Source organism: Panthera tigris, chromosome B1 (assembly GCF_018350195.1).
Source record: "Panthera tigris isolate Pti1 chromosome B1, P.tigris_Pti1_mat1.1, whole genome shotgun sequence".
Taxonomy (NCBI): Eukaryota; Metazoa; Chordata; class Mammalia; order Carnivora; family Felidae; genus Panthera; species Panthera tigris.
The window spans coordinates 112,988,161-113,007,742 of record NC_056663.1 but is presented as its reverse complement, the minus strand read 5'-3'; the positions used below and the strand labels follow the sequence as shown (position 1 = coordinate 113,007,742).

The window sequence follows — 19,582 nt, the reverse complement described above, 5'->3', positions numbered from 1 at the left end:
CCTAGCTCATCTTACATTGCTTCAACCATGGACTGAGGTTTTTCTCCAAATAGTCCTATTTTCTTTAGTGGAAAAGGGTATTTTAATGAAACCAAGATCTGATTGTAGTGTGTGGATATTGCTACTAAATGGATTATTGTTCCCAGGCCCTGAATTATTACTATTTAAGGTATATATTATTCAGATCCTCTCATCCTTATTTTGCACATTTCAAAAATGTGTTATTTTGTATAATGTTGTCAGCCTAAATTACTCTCATTAAAAAAAAATCTTTTTAATTCCAGTATAGTTAACTAAATTACTCTCATTTTTATTCTGCTTGCAATTAAGTGCAGTTGTTGAAACTTCTGTTTCCTTAGACTGAAAAAAATTGGGAAATCAAAAAGATTAAGCATTTATGGTTTTTCTCCAATTACCTTATCTTGTTTAACCATTTTTTTCTTGAATATATTACAGATTTAAAATTCTGAGTTCTTTTTTTTTTTAAAGGTTTTATATAAATTCCAGTCAGTTAACATACAGTATAATATTAGTTTCAGGTATACAATAGTGATTCAGCACATCTGTACATCACCCTGTGCTCACCACAGCAAATGCACTTTTTAATCCCCATCACATACTTCACCCATCTCCTCACCCACCTCCCTTCTGGTAACGGTCAGTTTGTTCTCTATAGTTGAGTCTGTTTCTTGGTGTTTGCCCCTTTCCCCCTTTTCTTCCTCTTTGCTCATTTGTTTTGTTTCTTAAATTCCACATATGAGTGAAATCATGCGGTATTTGTCTTCTTTCTCTGGTTGACTTACTTCACTTAGCATAATATTCCAGCTCCATCCACATCCTTGCAAATGGCAATATTTCACTCTTTTTTATGGCTGAGGAATATTCCATTGTAGATATTCATATACCACATCTTTATCCATTCATCAATTGATAGTTGGGGCTATTTCCATAATTCGGCTATTGTAGATGATGCTGCTATAAATATCGGGGTGCATGTATCCTTTTGAATTAGTATTTTTGTATTCTTTGGGTAAATACCTAGTAGTGTAATTGCTGGATCTTAGGGTCATTCTGGTTCTAACTTTTTGAGGAACCTCCATACTGTTTTCCAGAGTGGCCGCACCAGAAAAATTTCTGAGTTCTTAACTCATGGCATTTAAACTATAATAATACCTAACATTTTTGAGCACTTACTGTATGCCAGTGCCGGTACTGAAGAGCTAATACGTCTCCCTGGGGTTTTGTGTCAGTTTTTCTAGATTCAAATCCTGACTTTGACCCTTCCTAGAGTTGTGACAAGTTTCTTAAACCCATTGAGTCTCAGTTCGTTCATCTGTAAAATGGGAATAACAGTACTGATGAGATTACATATGGTTATTTTAAGGGTTTAAGGTTTTCTTTGTAAAGAGCCTAGAACACTATCTGGCAAATGGTAAGGACTCAAAAAGATTAATTGTCATTGCTAACATTGAGATGATTGTTTGTTTGTTTGTTTTTTAGATAGTGAGTGGGGGAGGGGCAGAGAGAGGGAGAGAATCCCAAGCAGTCCCCATTCTGTCAGCACAGAGCTCAACATGGGGCTCCAACTCACAAACTGCAAGATCATGATCTGAGCCAAGATCAGGAGTTGGATGTTTGACCAACAGAGCCACCCAGGCGCCCTGAGATTATATTTTTATTTCAGTTTATTCTTCTCCACAATCCTGTAAGGCAGAGATAATTGGCTCCATTTTTACAAATGAGTTGACTATGATCTGAACAAGCTAAGTAACATTTGTCTCTGGTCCAACAACTACTAAGCAGCAGAGTGGGGAGTCAAACCAAGGCCTCTTTGTCTACACGAAGGTGTGAAAAAGAAAAGGAAAAGAGTCTCTATCTCCTAGTGAGAACACAAAACACTGGAGTAGGAAGGAACTAAAGGGCACGTGGCAGTAGTCACTACTCTATTACTCACATATTATCTTCCTCCTGTGCCTTTTTTTTTTTTTTATTATGAAACAAAATAATAAGACTATACCATGGACAGTTTTACTAGAATCCTGGTGTTCTCAATCCATGGTTTGTTAAAAAAAGTCATATATTTGTTGATTGCAAATTAAAGACATGTTTTGAGTAGGAAAGAAAGCAGTCAAGGAAAAATTTGCTTTTTTTCTTAAAGATTTTATTTTTAAGTAGTCTCTGACACCCAACATGAGGCTGGAACTTAGAACCCTGAGGTCAAGAGTCACATGTTCTGCCAACTGAGCCAGCCGGGCACCCCAGAGATCTTAGCTTTTAAATGAATTTTAGGGGCACCTGGGGACAGGGGCACTCAGTCAGTTGAGCATCTGACTCTTGATTTCTGCTCAGGCCATGATTTTAGGGTCTTGGGATCAAGCCCCACATTGGGGTCCGTGCTAAGAATAGAGCCTGCTTAAGGTTTTCTGTCTTGATAAAATTTAAATGAATGAATGAATGAATTTTAGTTTTATTTTTTTTAAACCTGCTCAGTTGCAATAATTTTTTCCTATGTAAAGAGGTAAAAGACAGTGGTTCAAGTTGTTGTGGGGATTACATATAAGTATCTATAATAAAGAGATTTGGAGTCCTCTACTTTTTAAGCATTTCAGTGGTATTCATTCCTTATATTCATAAGATTTTTGTGTGTTTTGTTCACATGGAATTGTTCTCCAATTTTGAAAAAATTTATCGAACAATAACAAAATATTAATGGGCAGGTTTGGAAATCAGTAATATTCCTCTTTATGGTAAAAGAAACTACTTGTTTAGCTTTTCACTTACTAAAAGCTTATGGTTTTCTTGACAACAAGGTTACACAACAGTCCAGTACAGGAATATTTTTTTTTAACTTTCGATTTTAAAGGAAAACTTTTATTTCAGTTTCAATCTTACATTTACAATCTAATTATATTTTCTAAATGACATGCTATAGGTAGACTTTCTTTTAAAAATTTTCTCACGAAATACACACTAGAAAACTACAATAGGATTTTTACTAGGGGCAGTCATATTTTGTTAGAAGCTCCTAAAAGTTCAGAATTGTTGGAGAATAAACTTTAAAGGAAGCTTGAGCAACTAGCAAGCTGTCAGGTTCCCATATGGTTTTATCTTAAATTCTTCTCTTTAGTTTATTTGGTCTCAGGTATTGACTCCTTTAGTTGTTAGTGCTAGAGTGGACCTTCTGTTAGTTTTAGGTACTGTACTGCAGACAGATACTGTCAGACTTGTAATAGTAAGGGATACCAACTTGAAAGTGGGAGTGAAAGGGAATAGCAATGGAATAAAAATGGAGAAGTGAAATAATGTCAAAGAGGGAAGTAACGCAAAGACTAATTCAGACTTTAGGCTGTGCTCAGCCCTGTTCCCTGAAAAACACTGTCAGTTAATCTTCTGTTACCTGCTATACAAACTCTCAGTCACCTTTCCTCTAGGGAATTTTCAGGTTAGGAAATGGCCAGAGAACAACAGGAAGCTTTCTTACATGGCTCTGGGAATGTGACAGCTTGGTGCTACATTTTGTAAGTGCTATTGGAATAAAACTTTTGATTTTTCGTAATGAGTTTTAAGGTCATAGTTCTTGTTTGACTTTCACACAGGCTAATAGTAATTATTCAGTGCTAGGTGCTGCATCAGAGTTAATGATATGTTTATGGTTTGCCTTGGGAATTTTAAAAGATAATGTCATATTTTGACACACAGAATGAGTTAAAGTCGACTCCTATAGATAACAAGACCTTATTGGCCTACTTAGGTCTCACTTCCAAAGAGAATTTTTCTTTTTGTTTATTCAAATATGTAATACAGTATTATTAACTATAGTACTATAGCTGTACATTAGATTTCTAACCGTATTCATCTTACAACTACAAGTATATATTCTTTGACCAATATCTCCCCCCTTTTCCCACCCCTGAAGAGAATCCTTAAAAGGTTCAAATCTGTCTTTCCCTTTATTTGATGTACTATTTTATTATTTTAACAAGTAAATATCTTTGAGCTGAATTCAATACATATGGAATGCATTTTTTAAATTTTATAAATTGAACACATGTCCTGGGTCTCTGAAGGATATAAAAGGATATTCATGCCACAAGAAAAGTATTTGAGGGTTTTCAGTATTCATATACATTTTTTAATGTGCTACCTGTTACCCGAATAATTAGCTTGTAAACATCCTGTACATAGATATATGATTGCTATAGCTATAAACTCCCAACTTTCTGTAAGGTGAGAAGCAGAATATTAGGGGTTCAGTGGGAGGAAATTTGGTACCAGCATCTAGAGTTAAAATTTTAAAGGTACTTTCAAATAGAAATAGTATTCAAGTAGTAATTAGATGTCTAGGCTAGCCCCAAATATGATTAAGTGCAATACTAAACATTTGAAAATGCTTTATTTTTTTCCCCAGCCAGCAAATGTATAGTATTTAGTCAATAATATAGATTATGTGGTATATAAGTGTCTGCAAACTGGACCTATGTAATGTTTAAGAATGTGGACAAGTCCCAAAGCTATTCGTTTAACTAAAGCCAGCTTGTACCCAGAAAACAGTATTTTGTTTGGTATTATGGTTCCAGAGATTAAGACAGCAGCATAGCCTCCTCCTCAAATATGATAGGAAAGCATATATGATTACAATATATCTTGAAAAGTACATTAATTAGGAGTTGAAAAAATGTTCCAGCATAGGAGTAGAAATGATTTTCCATGCACGTATCAGAAAGGTTTTATGGAGGATTTGAAATTTGAAGGATGAGTAGGAATTTGCCATGTGGAAGAACAGAATCTAGGCTAGTGAACCAATATATACGGTGTATAAATGCCAGGAAAGATGGTGTGTTGGGTGCAGAATGAGATCAGTGTGATTGCATCATAAGGTAAAAGAGAAAATGGTATAGGAATAGGAGAGAAATAGAGGTGGAGAGAGCAGGTGGAAGCCACATTTTGTAGTTCCTATTTTGATAAAAGGCATTTAGACTTTATTCTGTAAGATGGTAGGAGAATTGTGAAGGTGCTTTTAAGCATGTTCAGAATGTCAACTTGTAAGTTACATAATGTACCTCTTTTTTTTTTTTTTTCCCAACGTTTTTTTATTTTTATTTTTTTTTTATTTTTGGGACAGAGAGAGACAGAGCATGAACGGGGGAGGGGCAGAGAGAGAGGGAGACACAGAATCGGAAACAGGCTCCAGGCTCCGAGCCATCAGCCCAGAGCCTGACGCGGGGCTCGAACTCACGGACCGCGAGATCGTGACCTGGCTGAAGTCGGACGCTTAACCGACTGCGCCACCCAGGCGCCCCCATAATGTACCTCTTTTAAAAAAATGCCACTTTGACTTGTGCTGGCAGTGATGGCATGACCTAAGTAGAATTAATCTAAACATTAAATTTTAGAAAAGTTTGAGTCTGTGGTTCATCTGGATTTATCCAGATAAACTTTTATCATTGATAAACTTTTTTATCAATGATAAACTTTTATCATTGCTTTGCTATTTCAACAAGTTCAAAATAGAGATTTGCATTGGTTCTTTTCTTCTGAAAGTGAATTTTAAAGTTTATTTGTTTTGAGAGAGAGTGAGCAAAGGAGAGGCAGAGAAAGAAAGAATCCCAAGCAGGCTCTGCGTTACATGCTGAGCCCGACGTAGGGCTCGATCTCAAAATGGTGAGGCCATGACCTGAGCTGAAATCAAGAGTCAGATGCTTAACTGACTGAGCCACCCAGACACCTCTGAAAGTGAATTTTAAAGTGAACTAGCAGGTTTCAAATTTTTCAATAAATATAACAGTATTTGTACAAAATTAATACTTTAAAGTTTGTAGATATAGCATTATTATTAAAATTGGCCAAATTTTTAAGCATTAATATTTGATTTGGCATGAAGGAAGATAAGCAGCATAAGTAGTATGTTCCTTAAAGTAATTTGATACTTAATTTTTTTTCAAGAATAATTATTTCTTGATATTTATAAAAGTTTTTCTTGATCAGAGAGAATGCTATGGTATTTTTTTTAACAATAGCTTTATTGAAATACCATAAAATTCACTCATTGAAATTGTACTATTTGGCAGTTTTATATTAACAAAGTTCTGCAACCATTGCTATGTAATACCAAAACATTTTTATCACCCCCAAGTAGAAACTTTCTGCCTTTTAGCAGTCACTTCCTGTTCTTACTTCTTGTACGTACACACACACACACACACACACACACACACACACACTTACAGCTCTGGGCAACCACTAATCTACTTTTTGTGTCTAGATTTTTCTATTCTAATATTTCATATAAATAGATTATTTAATATGTGGATTTTTGTGACTGGCTTCTTTCTCTTTAAGGCATGATGTTTTCGGGGTTCATCCATGTTGTTGCATGTATCAATACTTCATTCCTTTTTATTGCTGAATAATATTTAATTGTGTAGAGACATCCCATTTTGTTTATCCATTCACAGGCTGATGGACTTTTGGGTTTCCACTTTTTAGCCATATGACTAATGCTGCTGTTAACATTCATGTGCAGCTTTTTGTGGAGGTGTGTGTTCTCATTTCTCATAAGTGGAATTGCCAAGTCATAAGGTAGCTCTGTTTAACCTTCTAGAAACTGTCAAGGTGTTTTCCAACACGACTGTGCCGTTTTCCAGTCTCTTGAAGTTTTCAGTGTCTGCATATTCTTGCCAAAACTTGGGATTATCTGTCTTTTCAATTATAGCCATCCTGGTGGATATGAAGTGGCATCTCATTGTTACTCTGATTCTCATTTCCTTAGTGGCTGATGATGTTGAGCATCATTTCATGATTTATTGGCTCTTTATCTTCTTTGGAGAAATCTCTTTTTAAGCCCTTTACCCATTTTTAATTTGGTTGTCTTTTTATTGTTGAGTCATAAGAATTCTTTTTATATTCTGGATACTAGACCCTCATCAGATGTATGATTTGCAAATATATTCTCCCATTCTGAGGGTTGTCTCTCTTTTTTTTTTTTTTTTTCCCATGGTATTGTTTGGAGCGCAAAAGTTTTTAATTTGATAAAATCCAATTTATTTTTTTCTTTTTGTTGCTTGTGGCTTTAATGTCATATTTAAGAATCCTTTGCCGGGGCGCCTGGGTGGCTCAGTCAGTTAAGCGTCCGACTTCAGCTCAGGTCACGATCTCACACTCCGTGAGTTCGAGCCCTGCGTCGGGCTCTGGGCCGATGGCTCAGAGCCTGGAGCCTGCTTCCGATTCTGTGTGTCTCTCTCTCTCTGCCCCTCCCCCGTTCATGCTCTGTCTCTCTCTGTCTCAAAAATAAATAAGTGTAGGGGCGCCTGGGTGGCGCAGTCGGTTAAGCGTCCGACTTCAGCCAGGTCACGATCTCGCGGTCCGTGAGTTCGAGCCCCGCGTCAGGCTCTGGACTGATGGCTCGGAGCCTGGAGCCTGTTTCCGATTCTGTGTCTCCCTCTCTCTCTGCCCCTCCCCCATTCATGCTCTGTCTCTCTCTGTCCCAAAAATAAATAAAAAAAACGTTGAAAAAAAAATTTTTAAAAAAAAAAATAAATAAGTGTTATAGAAAAAAAAAAAAAAGAATCCTTTGCCAATCCAAGGTCATGAAGGTTTACTCCTGTACTCTAAGAGTTGTAGTGCTTACATTTAGGTCTGTGATCTATTTGGAGTTAATTTTAGTGTAAGGTGTAAGGATGGGATGAAAGTCGTGTAACATGAAATTAACCATTTTAAAGTGTATCATTCAGTGTCAGTAGTATAACCGCCTCTGTCTGATTCTAGCGTTTTGGTTGCTGTGCAGTCACCACTTCTATCTAGTTCTAACTTTGTGAAGGTACTGAATGGATAGAACTAAACTTTCATCCTACCAAAAGGAAACTCTTTTCATCAAGTAGTAACTTCCCAATTTTCACTTCTCTCAGCCCCTGGCAGCTGGTCTACTTTGTATCTCTGGAGACTTAACCCATTCTGGATATTTTATATAAATAGAATCATATAATTGTGACCTTTTGTGTCTCACTTCTTTCATTTAGCATGTTTTCAAGGATCATTCACACTGTAGCATGTATCAGTACTTTATTCCTTTGTATAGCTGAAAAATATCCCAGCCATTTTGTTTATCCATTCACCTGTTGATGAATATTTAAGTTTTGGTGTATTGCGGAGGGGAGGGGTGGATTTACTAAACAAAGATTTTATTTTACTATTGAAGAATAGTTAACATACAATGTTATGTTAGTTTTAGATGTGCAGCATAGTGATTTGACAATTCTGTACATTACTCAGTGCTCATTGCAATAAATGTAGTCACTGTGTGTCACCATACAGTATTATTACAGTATTATCGATTATATTCCCTATGTTGTATTTTCATCGCCATGACTGATTTTATTTTATAACTGGAAGTTTGTACCTCTTAATCACTTTCACCTATTTTACCCATACCCCTACCTGCCTCCCCTCTGGCAACCACCAGTTTGTTCTTTGTAGTTAAGAGTCTGTTTTCTTGGGGCGCCTGGGTGGCTCAGTCAGTTAAGCGTCTGACTTCAGCCCAGGTCACGATCTCACGGTTTGTGAGTTCGAGCCCCACATCGGGCTCTGTGCTGACAGCTCAGAGCCTGGAGCCTGCTTCAGATTCTGTGTCTCCCTCTGTCTCTGTCCCTCCCCTGCTCATGCACTCTCTCTCTCTCAAAAATAAATAAACATTAAAAAAATTTTTTTAAGTGTTTTCTTGTTTATTTGTTCACTTGTTTTCTAGATTCTACAATATGCCATTTATTCTCTGATTTATTTTACTTAGCATAATACCCTCTAGATCCATCCATGTTATAGCACATGGCAAGATGTCATTCTTTTTTATGACTGACTAATATTCGTGTGTGTGTGCGTGTGAGTGAGTGTGTGTGTGTGTGTGGTGACATCTTCTTTATCCATTCATCTATCAGTGGACATATGGGTTGCTTCTGTATCTTGGCTATTATAAATAATGCTGCAGTGAACATAGGGGTGCATATATCTTTTCAAATTAGCTTTTTGGTTTTGGGGGGTAAATACCCAGTAGTGGAATTTTTGGATTGTATGGTATTTTGGGGTTTTTTTGAGGAACCTCCATACTGTTTTCCATAGTGGCTGTACCAATTTACATTCCCACCAACAGTGCGTGAGGGTTATGTCTCCTTCACATCCTGACCGACACCTTTTTTTTTTTTTTAATGTTTATTTTTGAGAGAGAAACAAAGACAGAGCATGAGCAGGGAAGGGGCAGAGAGAGAGGGAGACACAGAATCCGAAGCGGACTCCAGGCTCTGAGCTGTCAGCACAGAGCCCCACATAGGCTTGAACTCAAGAACCGCGAGATCATGACCTGAGCCGAAGTCAGAGGCCCAACCGACTGAGCCACCCAAGTGCTCCTGACCAACCAACACTTTTTGTTTCTTGTGTTTTTGATACTAGCTAGTCATTCTGACTAGTAACAGGTGATATCTCATTGTGGTTTTGATATGCATTTCCCAGCTGATTAGTGATGTTGAGCGTCTTTTCATGTGTCTGTTAGCCATCGGTATGTCTTCTCTGGAAAAAATGCCTATTCCAGACCTCTGCCCATTTTTTAATCAGACTGTTTTTTTGATGTTGAGTTTTTATGAGTCCTTTATATAATATTAGCCCTTTACCAGATATAGGATATACAAATATCTTTTCCATTCAGTAGTTTGCCTTTTTGTTTTGTTAATGGTTTCCTTTGCTATGTGAAAGCTTTTTATTTTGATGTAGTCCCAGTAGTTTATTTTTCCTTTGTTTCCCTTGCCTGAGGAAACATATCCATAAATAAATTGCTAAGGCCACTGTCTAAGAGATTACTGCCTGCATTTTTAATTTAGGGGTTTGATGATTTCGGGTCTCACATTTAGATCTTTAATCCATTTTAAGTTTATTTTTGTGTATGGTGTAAGAAAGTGGTCCGGTTTCATTCTTTTGCATGTAGCTGTCCACTTTTCCCAGCACCATTTATTAAGATGTATATTCTTGGTTTTTTGGTCATAGATTCATGGGTCCTATAAGCGTGGGTTTATTTCTGAGCTCTCTACCCAGTTGCATACATCCGTGTGTCTGTTTTTGTGCCAATACCATACTATTTTTATCAGTATAGCTTTGTAATATATCTTGAAACCTGGGATTGTGATACCTCCAGGCCTGTTCTTCTTTCTTAAGAGTGTTTTGGCTATTTGATGTCTTCTGTGGTTCCATAGATATTTTCAGACTGTTTGTTCTAGTTCTGTGAAAAATGTCGTTGGTATTTTGAAAGGGATTGCACTGAATATTGCTTTGGGTACTGGTGTATTGTTTTTTAATGTTTTACTTTCAAACTTTTCAAAACGACCTTATATATCAGCATTCTTTTTTAGTTGTATATTTACAAACACAAAGAACAAAAGGAAGAGCCATCATTTCCCATTCTTAATTAAGAATGACATATATATGCATCCATTTTCTATTTATCACAAAGCATTTAGTAAACATTAGTATCTTCTACCTATTACTTATTTTATAGCCCTTATATTTTCTCAGTTCATATTCACCATCTCATTTAAGCCTCACAGGAACATTAAGAAGCACACATGTAGGGCATTTTTAAAATTGTTCCCATTTTGCAGAAGAGAGTATTAGTACTGACGATTGTCACTTACCCTAAGTTATATAGCAAGTAAAGAACAGAGTCTAAGTAACTTCAGTCTTTTGCCTCTAAATCATTTTTTTTGCTGATAAGAAAATGTTCCTTTGCAAAAAGCTTTAGCCATTATGCCCTGAGTCAGTATACCTAATTCTCATGGCACCTAAAATTATTCAATGAAAGATAATTATGCATACCTGTTCTTTTTATATCGCAGTTGAAAATTAACCTAAAATGCAGTTTAAACCCCCGTTATAATATTGGTGGTAAGAACTAGGGATCACCTCTCTACCAGATATTTGTCTTAGAGTGAAAGAGCCCAAGATCTCTAATGCAAGAGAGGGACCATGTGAATCTTCAGTTTTATTCATCAGTATATACTCTTGCATATCGCCCTACGATAACTATAGGCTCAGAATATTTATTGAGTGGATGAATGAAATAAATATATTGTTTATTTTATCCATGTGACCTGTCACTAAGTCTCATAAATTGCCACTGATGGTTCCTGTTAATCTCACAGATTTTTATTCTCCAATCTGGAGATATATAAACTAAGGCATAGAAATGCTTGGTAACATGTGAGGTAACAACCAAGCCAAGACTCCTCTTCTAAGAGGTTCCATACAGCTGTGCTGCCTTATAAAAGTCATTAAAATTGATTAAATTTTGTTCCACTTGTCAGCTCCATATTCTCCCCACTCTTACTAACATAAGTTTTTATATGATTTTTAAATGTCATGAAACATCAGTCACTTTTAGTTTTTACTAGACTCAGGAATTTTCCTAGTTCAGCAAAACATCCTTTTCAACATTGCCAAAGGCTGCTTGCTCTAAGATACATTGTCCCGTTAAACTTAGTAGATGTTTTGGTTTCCTTTCAGGTGTTGACAGCTCTTCTACCACAAGCAGTGCTTCTCCAGTGCCCAACAGTTACGACGCCCTGGAAGGAGGCAGCTACCGAGGTAGTTTGTTTTGTGCTTATTTGATGCTTACTGGAAACATTACTGACCATCAGTTGTTTCCAGACATCAACATATATTACACATAATTAGCAGGCTATGTTTTTAACAGAACAAAGAGACATTTTCTCATACTCTCAGCCTTAATTTAGTAGTTTTAATGGTCCTATAACAACTACAAGTGTTGTTTCTGGGAGGCCTAAGAAAATTTATTATTTTATTTTTGTTATGCTCTTTATCTTTTTCCTCTTTCTAAAAGACTTTTAATACTTTAAGTTTTAAAGTATTAAATGCTAAGTAACTTTTAATACTAAGTAATTTTCCTCTTCCCTTTTTTATGCTAATAACTTCTTAAGTAAATTTTATATTTCTGTTCTCATGCTTAGGTCCTTGAATTCCTTCCAACTAGCCTCTGAATATAGATAGTCTTTGACTCTTTACTCCCCCTATGGCTCCTGGCTGCCTCCACCAGGTAAATAGATTAACCACTTGGGGCTAGATTTTGGAGGCATTACTTTTAACCATATCTAGAAATAACTTTGGTCATTACAAAGGAATAGGAGTGGTGGATGGTTTTTAAAAAAATGCAAGCTTAGGTTTTATAATTATTAGTCATTTCATTATAATGTCTTGTATTGTGAAATTCCTTTTCTGTCTGTCTCTTACATCACATCTGACTTCTCTCTTTCTCACTTTTTCTAATGATTTGAAACATTAGGTCTAACAGGACAAGTAATTTTGCTCTTTTCTTTACTTTTTACCACTTTGGTAATAATCCAAGATGGAGCTTAATTTAAGTTGGAGCACGCTGGACTTAACATACTATCTTGCTATCACTATCCTACAGATTGGTAGAAAACTTTCATCTTCTCAGCTTAATATAGAGTTCCTTTTTAGTATTTCAAGAATACTCCAGTAAGCTACTCGGTCTTTTGTGAGTAGGGATTTTTTTTTTCCCTAGGCATGCACATGTGTCTAAGAAATTATGGACCATTCCAAAAACATTCACCATTATCAAAATATTTTAAAAGAGTAAATTTGCTCACTATAAGGCAAATACTATATGTAGGATCACTATATTGTATACTTGAAACTAATATAACACTGTATGTTAACTATACTGGAATTTTTTTTAACTTTCTATTTAAAAAATTTTTTAAGATGAGTAACTATATAATATTTCATAAGCTTCAAATTAACCTAAAAAAATTAACCTGATTATGAAATGCCAAATGTGGTTTAATAAAAGGTCATGGCCTTGGAGTTTGACTTTGCTTTGTCTGTCTATATTCATTTCCTCAACAATTTTTTTTTTTTTTAATTTTAATGTTTATTTTGAGAGAGAGAGCGAGAGAGAGCGCGTGCAAATGCGAGGAGAGGCAGAGAGAAAGGTGAGACAGAATCCCAAGCAGGCTCCGTACTGTCAGCACAGAGCTTGACTCACGGCTTGATCCTACAAACCATGAGATCATGACCTGATCTCTGAGCCACTCAGGACTGACTGAGCCACTGGCTGAGCCACTGACTGAGCCACCCAGGCACCCCTTTTATTAACCAGTCTTAATCTTATTATGAACTGTGCTTAGACACTAAGTGGGTGAACTTGGGCAAGTTTTCTAGCTGTTTATACTGCACCAAAATTAAAGATGTGAACATTTGTAAGAAAATGTATTGAAAATACTATATGTCAGATACTAGGATAGATCTTAGTACTATAGAAATATGTAGTTTTAACTCCTCCCTTTCCTAAAGAAGAGAAGTCTTAGACCTCCATGTTTAGGAATCCAGTTTTTTATTTCTTAGGCTGATGACTGTTACCATGTTAAGAGACCGTTCTACTTATATTCCCTGTGAGGAAGGATAAGCAGGACATGACACTACATAAATGTTCTTGTTCTATTAAGAAATCTGGGAGGTTACCAGAAAGCCAGTAAGCCAGCCCTTGCCTCATTAGCACAAGACGATAGAAGAATATCTAGGAACATATCTTCAAAATGCGAGCCAAGAGATATTGTCAGTAGAAAGATAAGAGTCTTCAAGAATCTTCAAAGAAAAAATATTATTAAATCACATGATTTTAAGAGCATATTTTTTGCAGAGTCTGGTTGCTGGTGAAGAATATAATTTTTATAGGAAAAAATAGAGTAAAATTCATGTATACTATATAGATTTTACTTTAAAATAAGACTAACCGTATAGCAGCATGTTAATAATGGTATGTGTAGTAGAGTAATTTTTAGGGTTTCTTGTTATTTTTGTCTTTGATGATTAAATTTTCTGCAGTTTTTTTCTCAGTGTGACTCAAATTTTAGTTTTTGTTTTGAATTTAAATAGAAGAACATTTATTCACTAAATTTTATTTGGCATCTATTATATACCAAACATTGTTTTAGGAGCTGGACACTATTCTGTACATTGTCTTTCATACTTGTACAGTTTGCTTCTGCAAATAATACAGACTTCTAAGGGATTATGGAAATATCTACCCTTTCCATGGACTTTTTAAATAATGGCAGGGTCAAATAAAAGAGTGGTTGATACCCTCTTTATTGCTTTGTTCTTTTTTCTGCTTCTTAGCCCCAATTCCTGCTGAGAGAATAAAAGTAAAAATGATTATATCATAATGTATTCATTTATAGTATAGTACATTTATATATTTTATATGATATATAGTATATTTTATATTTGTATAAATATGAAGGTCATACCTGTTAGAAATACCAACTGAAGTATTTGTCAGTGAAATGATAGGAAATACGGGGTTTTCTTCTGAATACTTCTGTAAAAAAAAAAAAAGATAGGGTGTAAACACTATATTGTATACTTGAAACTAATTTAAAAAACACTTTTCTGGGGCGCCTGGGTGGCTCAGTCGGTTAAGCATCCAACTTCGGCTCAGGTCATGATCTCGCGGTCCGTGGGTCCGAGCCCTGCGTCGGGCTCTGTGCCGACGGCTCAGAGCCTGGAGCCTGTTTCAGATTCTGTGTCTCCCTCTCTCTCTGACCCTCCCCCGTTCATGCTCTGTCTTTCTCTGTCTCAAAAATAAACGTTAAAAAAAAAAAATTAAAAAAAAAAAAACACTTTTCTAATGAATGCAAAAAAAAAAAAAAAAAAAAAACCAGGATGAGAACACATGAAATAAGATTAGCAAACCACTGGCAGCTATTAAAGCTGAGTGAAGAGGTATAGGGTTCATAATTCTGTTCTATTTCTGTGGATATTTGTAATTTCTCAAAATAAAAAGTTTAAAAAGGCAGGGGTTGGGTGGGTGCCTGGATGGCTCATTCAGTTAAGCATCCGACTTTGGCTCCAGTCATGATCTCGCAGTTCACAAGTTCAAGCCCTGCATCAGGCTCTGTGCTGACAGCTCAGAGCCTGGAGCCTGCTTCAGATTGTGTGTCTCCCGCTCTCTCTCTCTGCCCCTCCCCCACTCACGCTCTGTCTCTCTCTCTCAAAAATAAATAAAAACATTAAAAAAAATTGTTTTTAAGTTTAAAAAAGGGAAATGCCAAAGATTATAGCTTGCCCAGGAGCCAAGTCTTTATAGAGTCCTGATTTGCAGTGCTAACATAATGTTTTTCCCTCTGTTAGATATGCTTTCTTCATCAGCAAGCAGTCCTGCTCCTGATCCTGCTCCTGAACCTGACCCTGCTCCAGCTTCAGCTCCTACTGCTCCTCAGCCTTCAAAAATGGCTAAGCCATTTGGGTATGGCTATCCAACTCTTCAGCCTGGTTATCAGAATGCTACAGCACCACTTAATTCTGGAGTACCTCCCAGTAGCCCAGTGTATTCTGGATTCCAGCAGTATGCTCAAGTATGTATAAACTTGACATTGCATTTCTGGGGTGCATGGTTGGCTGAGTCAGTTAAGCATCTGAGTCCTGATTTCAGCTCAGGTCATGATCTCACAGTTCATGGGATTGAGTTTCACGTTGGGTTTTGCACTGACAGCTCAGAGCCTGCTTCGGATTCTCTTTCTCTCCCTCTCTCTCTCTCTCTCTCCCTCTCTCTCTCTCTCTCTCTCTCTCTCTCTCAAAATAAACAAACATTTTAAAAAAAGACATTGCATTTCTAAAATCATGAAACTTACCAATTCTAACAAATACCTGGTGATTCAGATGGATAATAGGTGCAAATACTGATAAGCCTAGATCAAATATACATAGAATTTGGTTCTAGTTTTGTTTATGTGTTTGTGTTTGTGTGTACATAGATAGAGATAAAAGGAAATATAAATACCAGATTTTTAAAGAGATTATATCTGGATCAGGATATTAGCTATGATTTTTCTGGCCCTCGTGGTACTTCCATTTTTTAGAGTCTTGCAATGTGCTGGTAATGATTTTATAATAAAGTAAGTGTTAAGTTTTTAAAATTCTGTATTACCAAGCTGGCTTTTTCCTCAAAAAAAAAAAAAAAAAAAATGACATGGTATAAATGTGATTTGGAAGTTTGGTTCCAATTCTTAGATTAAAGAAATCTTGGGCTGCCTGGGTGTCTCAGTCGATTAAGTGTTCTACTTAGTTCAGGTCATGATCTTGCGATTTGTGGGTTCAAGCCTCACAAAGGGCTCTGTGCTGATATCTCAGAGCCTGAAGCCGGCTTTGGATTTGGATTGTGTGTCTCCCTCTCTCTCTGCCCCTCCCCTGCTCATGCTCCCTCTCTATCTCAAAAATAAACATTAAAAAAAAAAATCTTCATAACATGACACATAACTGGTGACAGCCTCCATATACATAAATGCTAATCAGTAGTTATGTTTATTATTAAGTACTGCTGTGACCCATTCTGATACGACCTTTTTTTGGAGACACCTCTTAAATGCCAAATCAATTTAATAATACAGAATAGTAAGTATCTTACATTTATATTTATTAAGAAAGTAAAATATAAGGTAACAACTGAAATGGCAAAAGCATTCTACTTATAATGAAAAAACTGCTAGTAGACTAATCTTAGAGAAATTTCATCTTATGGTCCACTAAGAATAAAAATTAGAGGGAGGGGCACCTGGGTGGCTCTGTCGGTTGAGCATCCAACTCTTGATTTCAGCTCGGGCCATGATCCCAGGGTCACGGGACCAAGCCCTGCGTATTGGCTCCTTGCTGAGCATGGAGCCTGCCTAAGATTCCCTCCCTCCCTCTCTCCCTCCTTCCACCTCCTCCCCCTCCCCCTCCCTTGTCCCCCTGCCTCTCTCCCTCCCTCTCTCTCTCTCTCTCTCTCTCTCTCTCTCTCTCTCTCTCTCTCTCTCTCTCAAAAACCAAAATTTAAAAAAATAGAGGAAATAGGACAATCATGTTTCTGGAATTTAATCTTAGCATTAAGGCACAAAAGGAATAAAGATACTGGGAGAGGCACTAAAGAAATGTGGTTAGTTGGTACACATTTTTCTGCCTTCTGTTCTGTTAGAGTTTCTTTATGACTCTAATGTCATATGAAACACTTTTTAAATCATTATTTTCTGACTCTTGTGCTTTAGACAGATTGCTTTTGGGGGTCATAATATATAATGTGTTTCTACATTTTAATGAGACGAAAACCAAGTTCAAAGAAAGGATCTGGTTCTTAGAGGAAGTTTTAGGCACAGAAAAAAAAATTGTAGTGGTATTCCACAGTGACAAAGGAAAAGGTTCTTTGACCAAATCTGGCCTCCTGCCCATTTCTGCAAATAAACTTTATTGGAATAGAGCCACAATCATTCTTTTATGTATTATCTATGACAATTTTGCACCACAGTGGTAGAGTTGAATAGTTGCCAAAGAGATACGCATCTCTTAAAGTTTTTAAATGTTTACTACCTGACTCTCTACAGAAAAAGTTTGCTGGCCCTTGACATAGAGAATGGACAGTATTCTTTTCCCATTTTATTTAGGAGGTTATTTTGGAAGTTAAGAGATTGTCCTTGGAATAAAAGTGAAAATTAATATTTATTATACTAGATTTTTAAAAATAACTTCATTCTATTCTGTGACCCCAGTCCTTTTTATACTCTAGTTCCAGTGCAAGGATCACAGGAGTTTGAATGAAGGGGACAGAGGCAGACTAAAAAGTAACTTGGGTGGCTCAGGTTGGGCATCCGACTTGATTTCAGCTCAGGTCATGATCTCACAGTTTGTGGGGTCCCTGTGTCAAGCTCTGCATCAGGCTCTGCACTGACAGTACGGAGCCTGCTTGAGATTCTGTCTCTCTCTCCGTCTCTGCCCCTCTCCACATGCACACACACGCTCTCTCTCAAAAATAAATAAACATTTTAAATAAAAAATAAAAAGTAACTTGGATTATTAAATCATGGGGGAAATGAGCATCACAAAGCCAAAGCTTTAGACTTTATACTGTTAGAAATCATTCATTCCTACCTTTAATTTTTTAAAACTTTTTATTGAACTATAATCTATATTACATTTATGTACAGGTATATAAATCAACATCATACAGTTTGATACATTTCAACAAATTGAACACACGTAACCAACAGCCAGAGTCCTTTCTCATGCCTTTTCTAGTCACTAACCCTCGAACTAGAGTTGGCAACTGTCTTGACTTCTAATACTACACGTTAGTTTTGCCTCCTTTTGTTCTTAATATGAGTAGTATCATAACTGTGTATACTCTTGCTGTGAGTCTTTGGCTCAACATTTTGCTTTCTGTGTGCTTGTTCTCATTGTGCATTCTCATTGTTCTCGTTGTACAGCACTCTGTTTTGTGAATATACTTGTTTATGTATTTGTTCTATTGTTGATGGGCATCAGGGTAAATTTCCAGTTTGGGGCTATCATGAATAGTGCTGTTGTGAATATTTCCATTCATGTCTTTTACACAAATGTATGTATCTAGGAGTGAAATTGCTGGGTCATGGAGTACCCAAACGTTCAACAGTTAATGCCAAACAGTTTTCCAAAGCAGATGTTCCAATTTATACCTCCCATTAGCAGTTTATGAGAGTTCCAGTTACTGCACATTCTTGTGAACACTTGGAATTTTGACTTTTTTGTAGTAATTACCTTCCTTTCATTATTTAAGTGAAGAAATTGAGACTCAGATAAGCGAAATCATCTAAGACCAGGCTTAGTCCTGAGAATACAAGTCTTTGCAGTTCAGAGTTAAGCATTTTTTTTCTCTCTTTAACTGGTAGGGACTTGTGCAGAAAACCAAAGTCAGATTTGATATATGAATCTAAGGAAGAATACAAGGCAGGAATTTAATTTTGTTTAATGTGAATTTAAAATAGGTTTTCGGACCCTAGTGTTTCTGGGCCAATGAACAGTAATGATTTAAATGCACAGTTAGGACGTACATTTAAATTCTTACCTATCTGCTAAAAAAAGATTATACATTTTAATCTAAGATTAACATTATCAAGCTAATTTTAAAAGAAGCCATTTATTTTTAAAGTCCTAGTTAGGGGGCGCCTGGGTGGCTCAGTTGGTTAAGCGTCCGACTTTGGCTCAAGTTATGATCTCACAGTTTGAGTTCAAGCCCTGCGTCGGGCTCTGTGCGGTCAATTCAGAGCCTGGAGCTTGCTTCGGATTCTGTATCTCCCTCTCTCTGCCCCTCCCCCTCTCACTCTCTGTCTTTCAAAAAGATGAATAAACGGTAAAAAAAAAAAAAAAAAAAATTAAAGTCCTACTTAGGATAAGAATATCTTTTTTTTTTTTTTAAACATTTAATTATTTTTGAGACAGAGAGAGAGCATGAACAGGGGAGGGTCAGAGAAAGAGGGAGACACAGAATCTGAAACAGGCTCCAGGCTCTGAGCTGTCAGCACAGAGCCCGACGCAGGGCTCGAACCCACGGACCGCGAGATCATAACCTGAGCTGAAGTCGGACGCTTAAACCGACTGAGCCACCCAGGTGCCCCAGGATAAGAATATCTTACTTTAGCTTTAAGCAACCCTTTATAATGAAATTGAAATGCCATTAAATGTTGTACTTAGTATTAGCCAGTGGTAGGGTTCTAAATTTTTAAGG

General features: G+C 36.6%; 1 protein-coding gene across 4 annotated transcripts in view; it reads left to right on the top strand.

The window, feature by feature from the left end:
• SEC24B (SEC24 homolog B, COPII coat complex component) overlaps positions 1 to 19,582 on the top strand; it is a 99,815-nt gene that overhangs the window by 46,800 nt on the left and 33,433 nt on the right. For all 4 annotated transcript variants that reach the window (XM_042984058.1, XM_042984057.1, XM_042984056.1 and 1 more), the window contains 2 exons: positions 11,536 to 11,616; positions 15,205 to 15,428. In XM_042984058.1, coding sequence (XP_042839992.1) covers positions 11,536 to 11,616; positions 15,205 to 15,428 — 305 coding nt within the window. The remainder of the gene's footprint in view (positions 1 to 11,535; positions 11,617 to 15,204; positions 15,429 to 19,582) is intronic.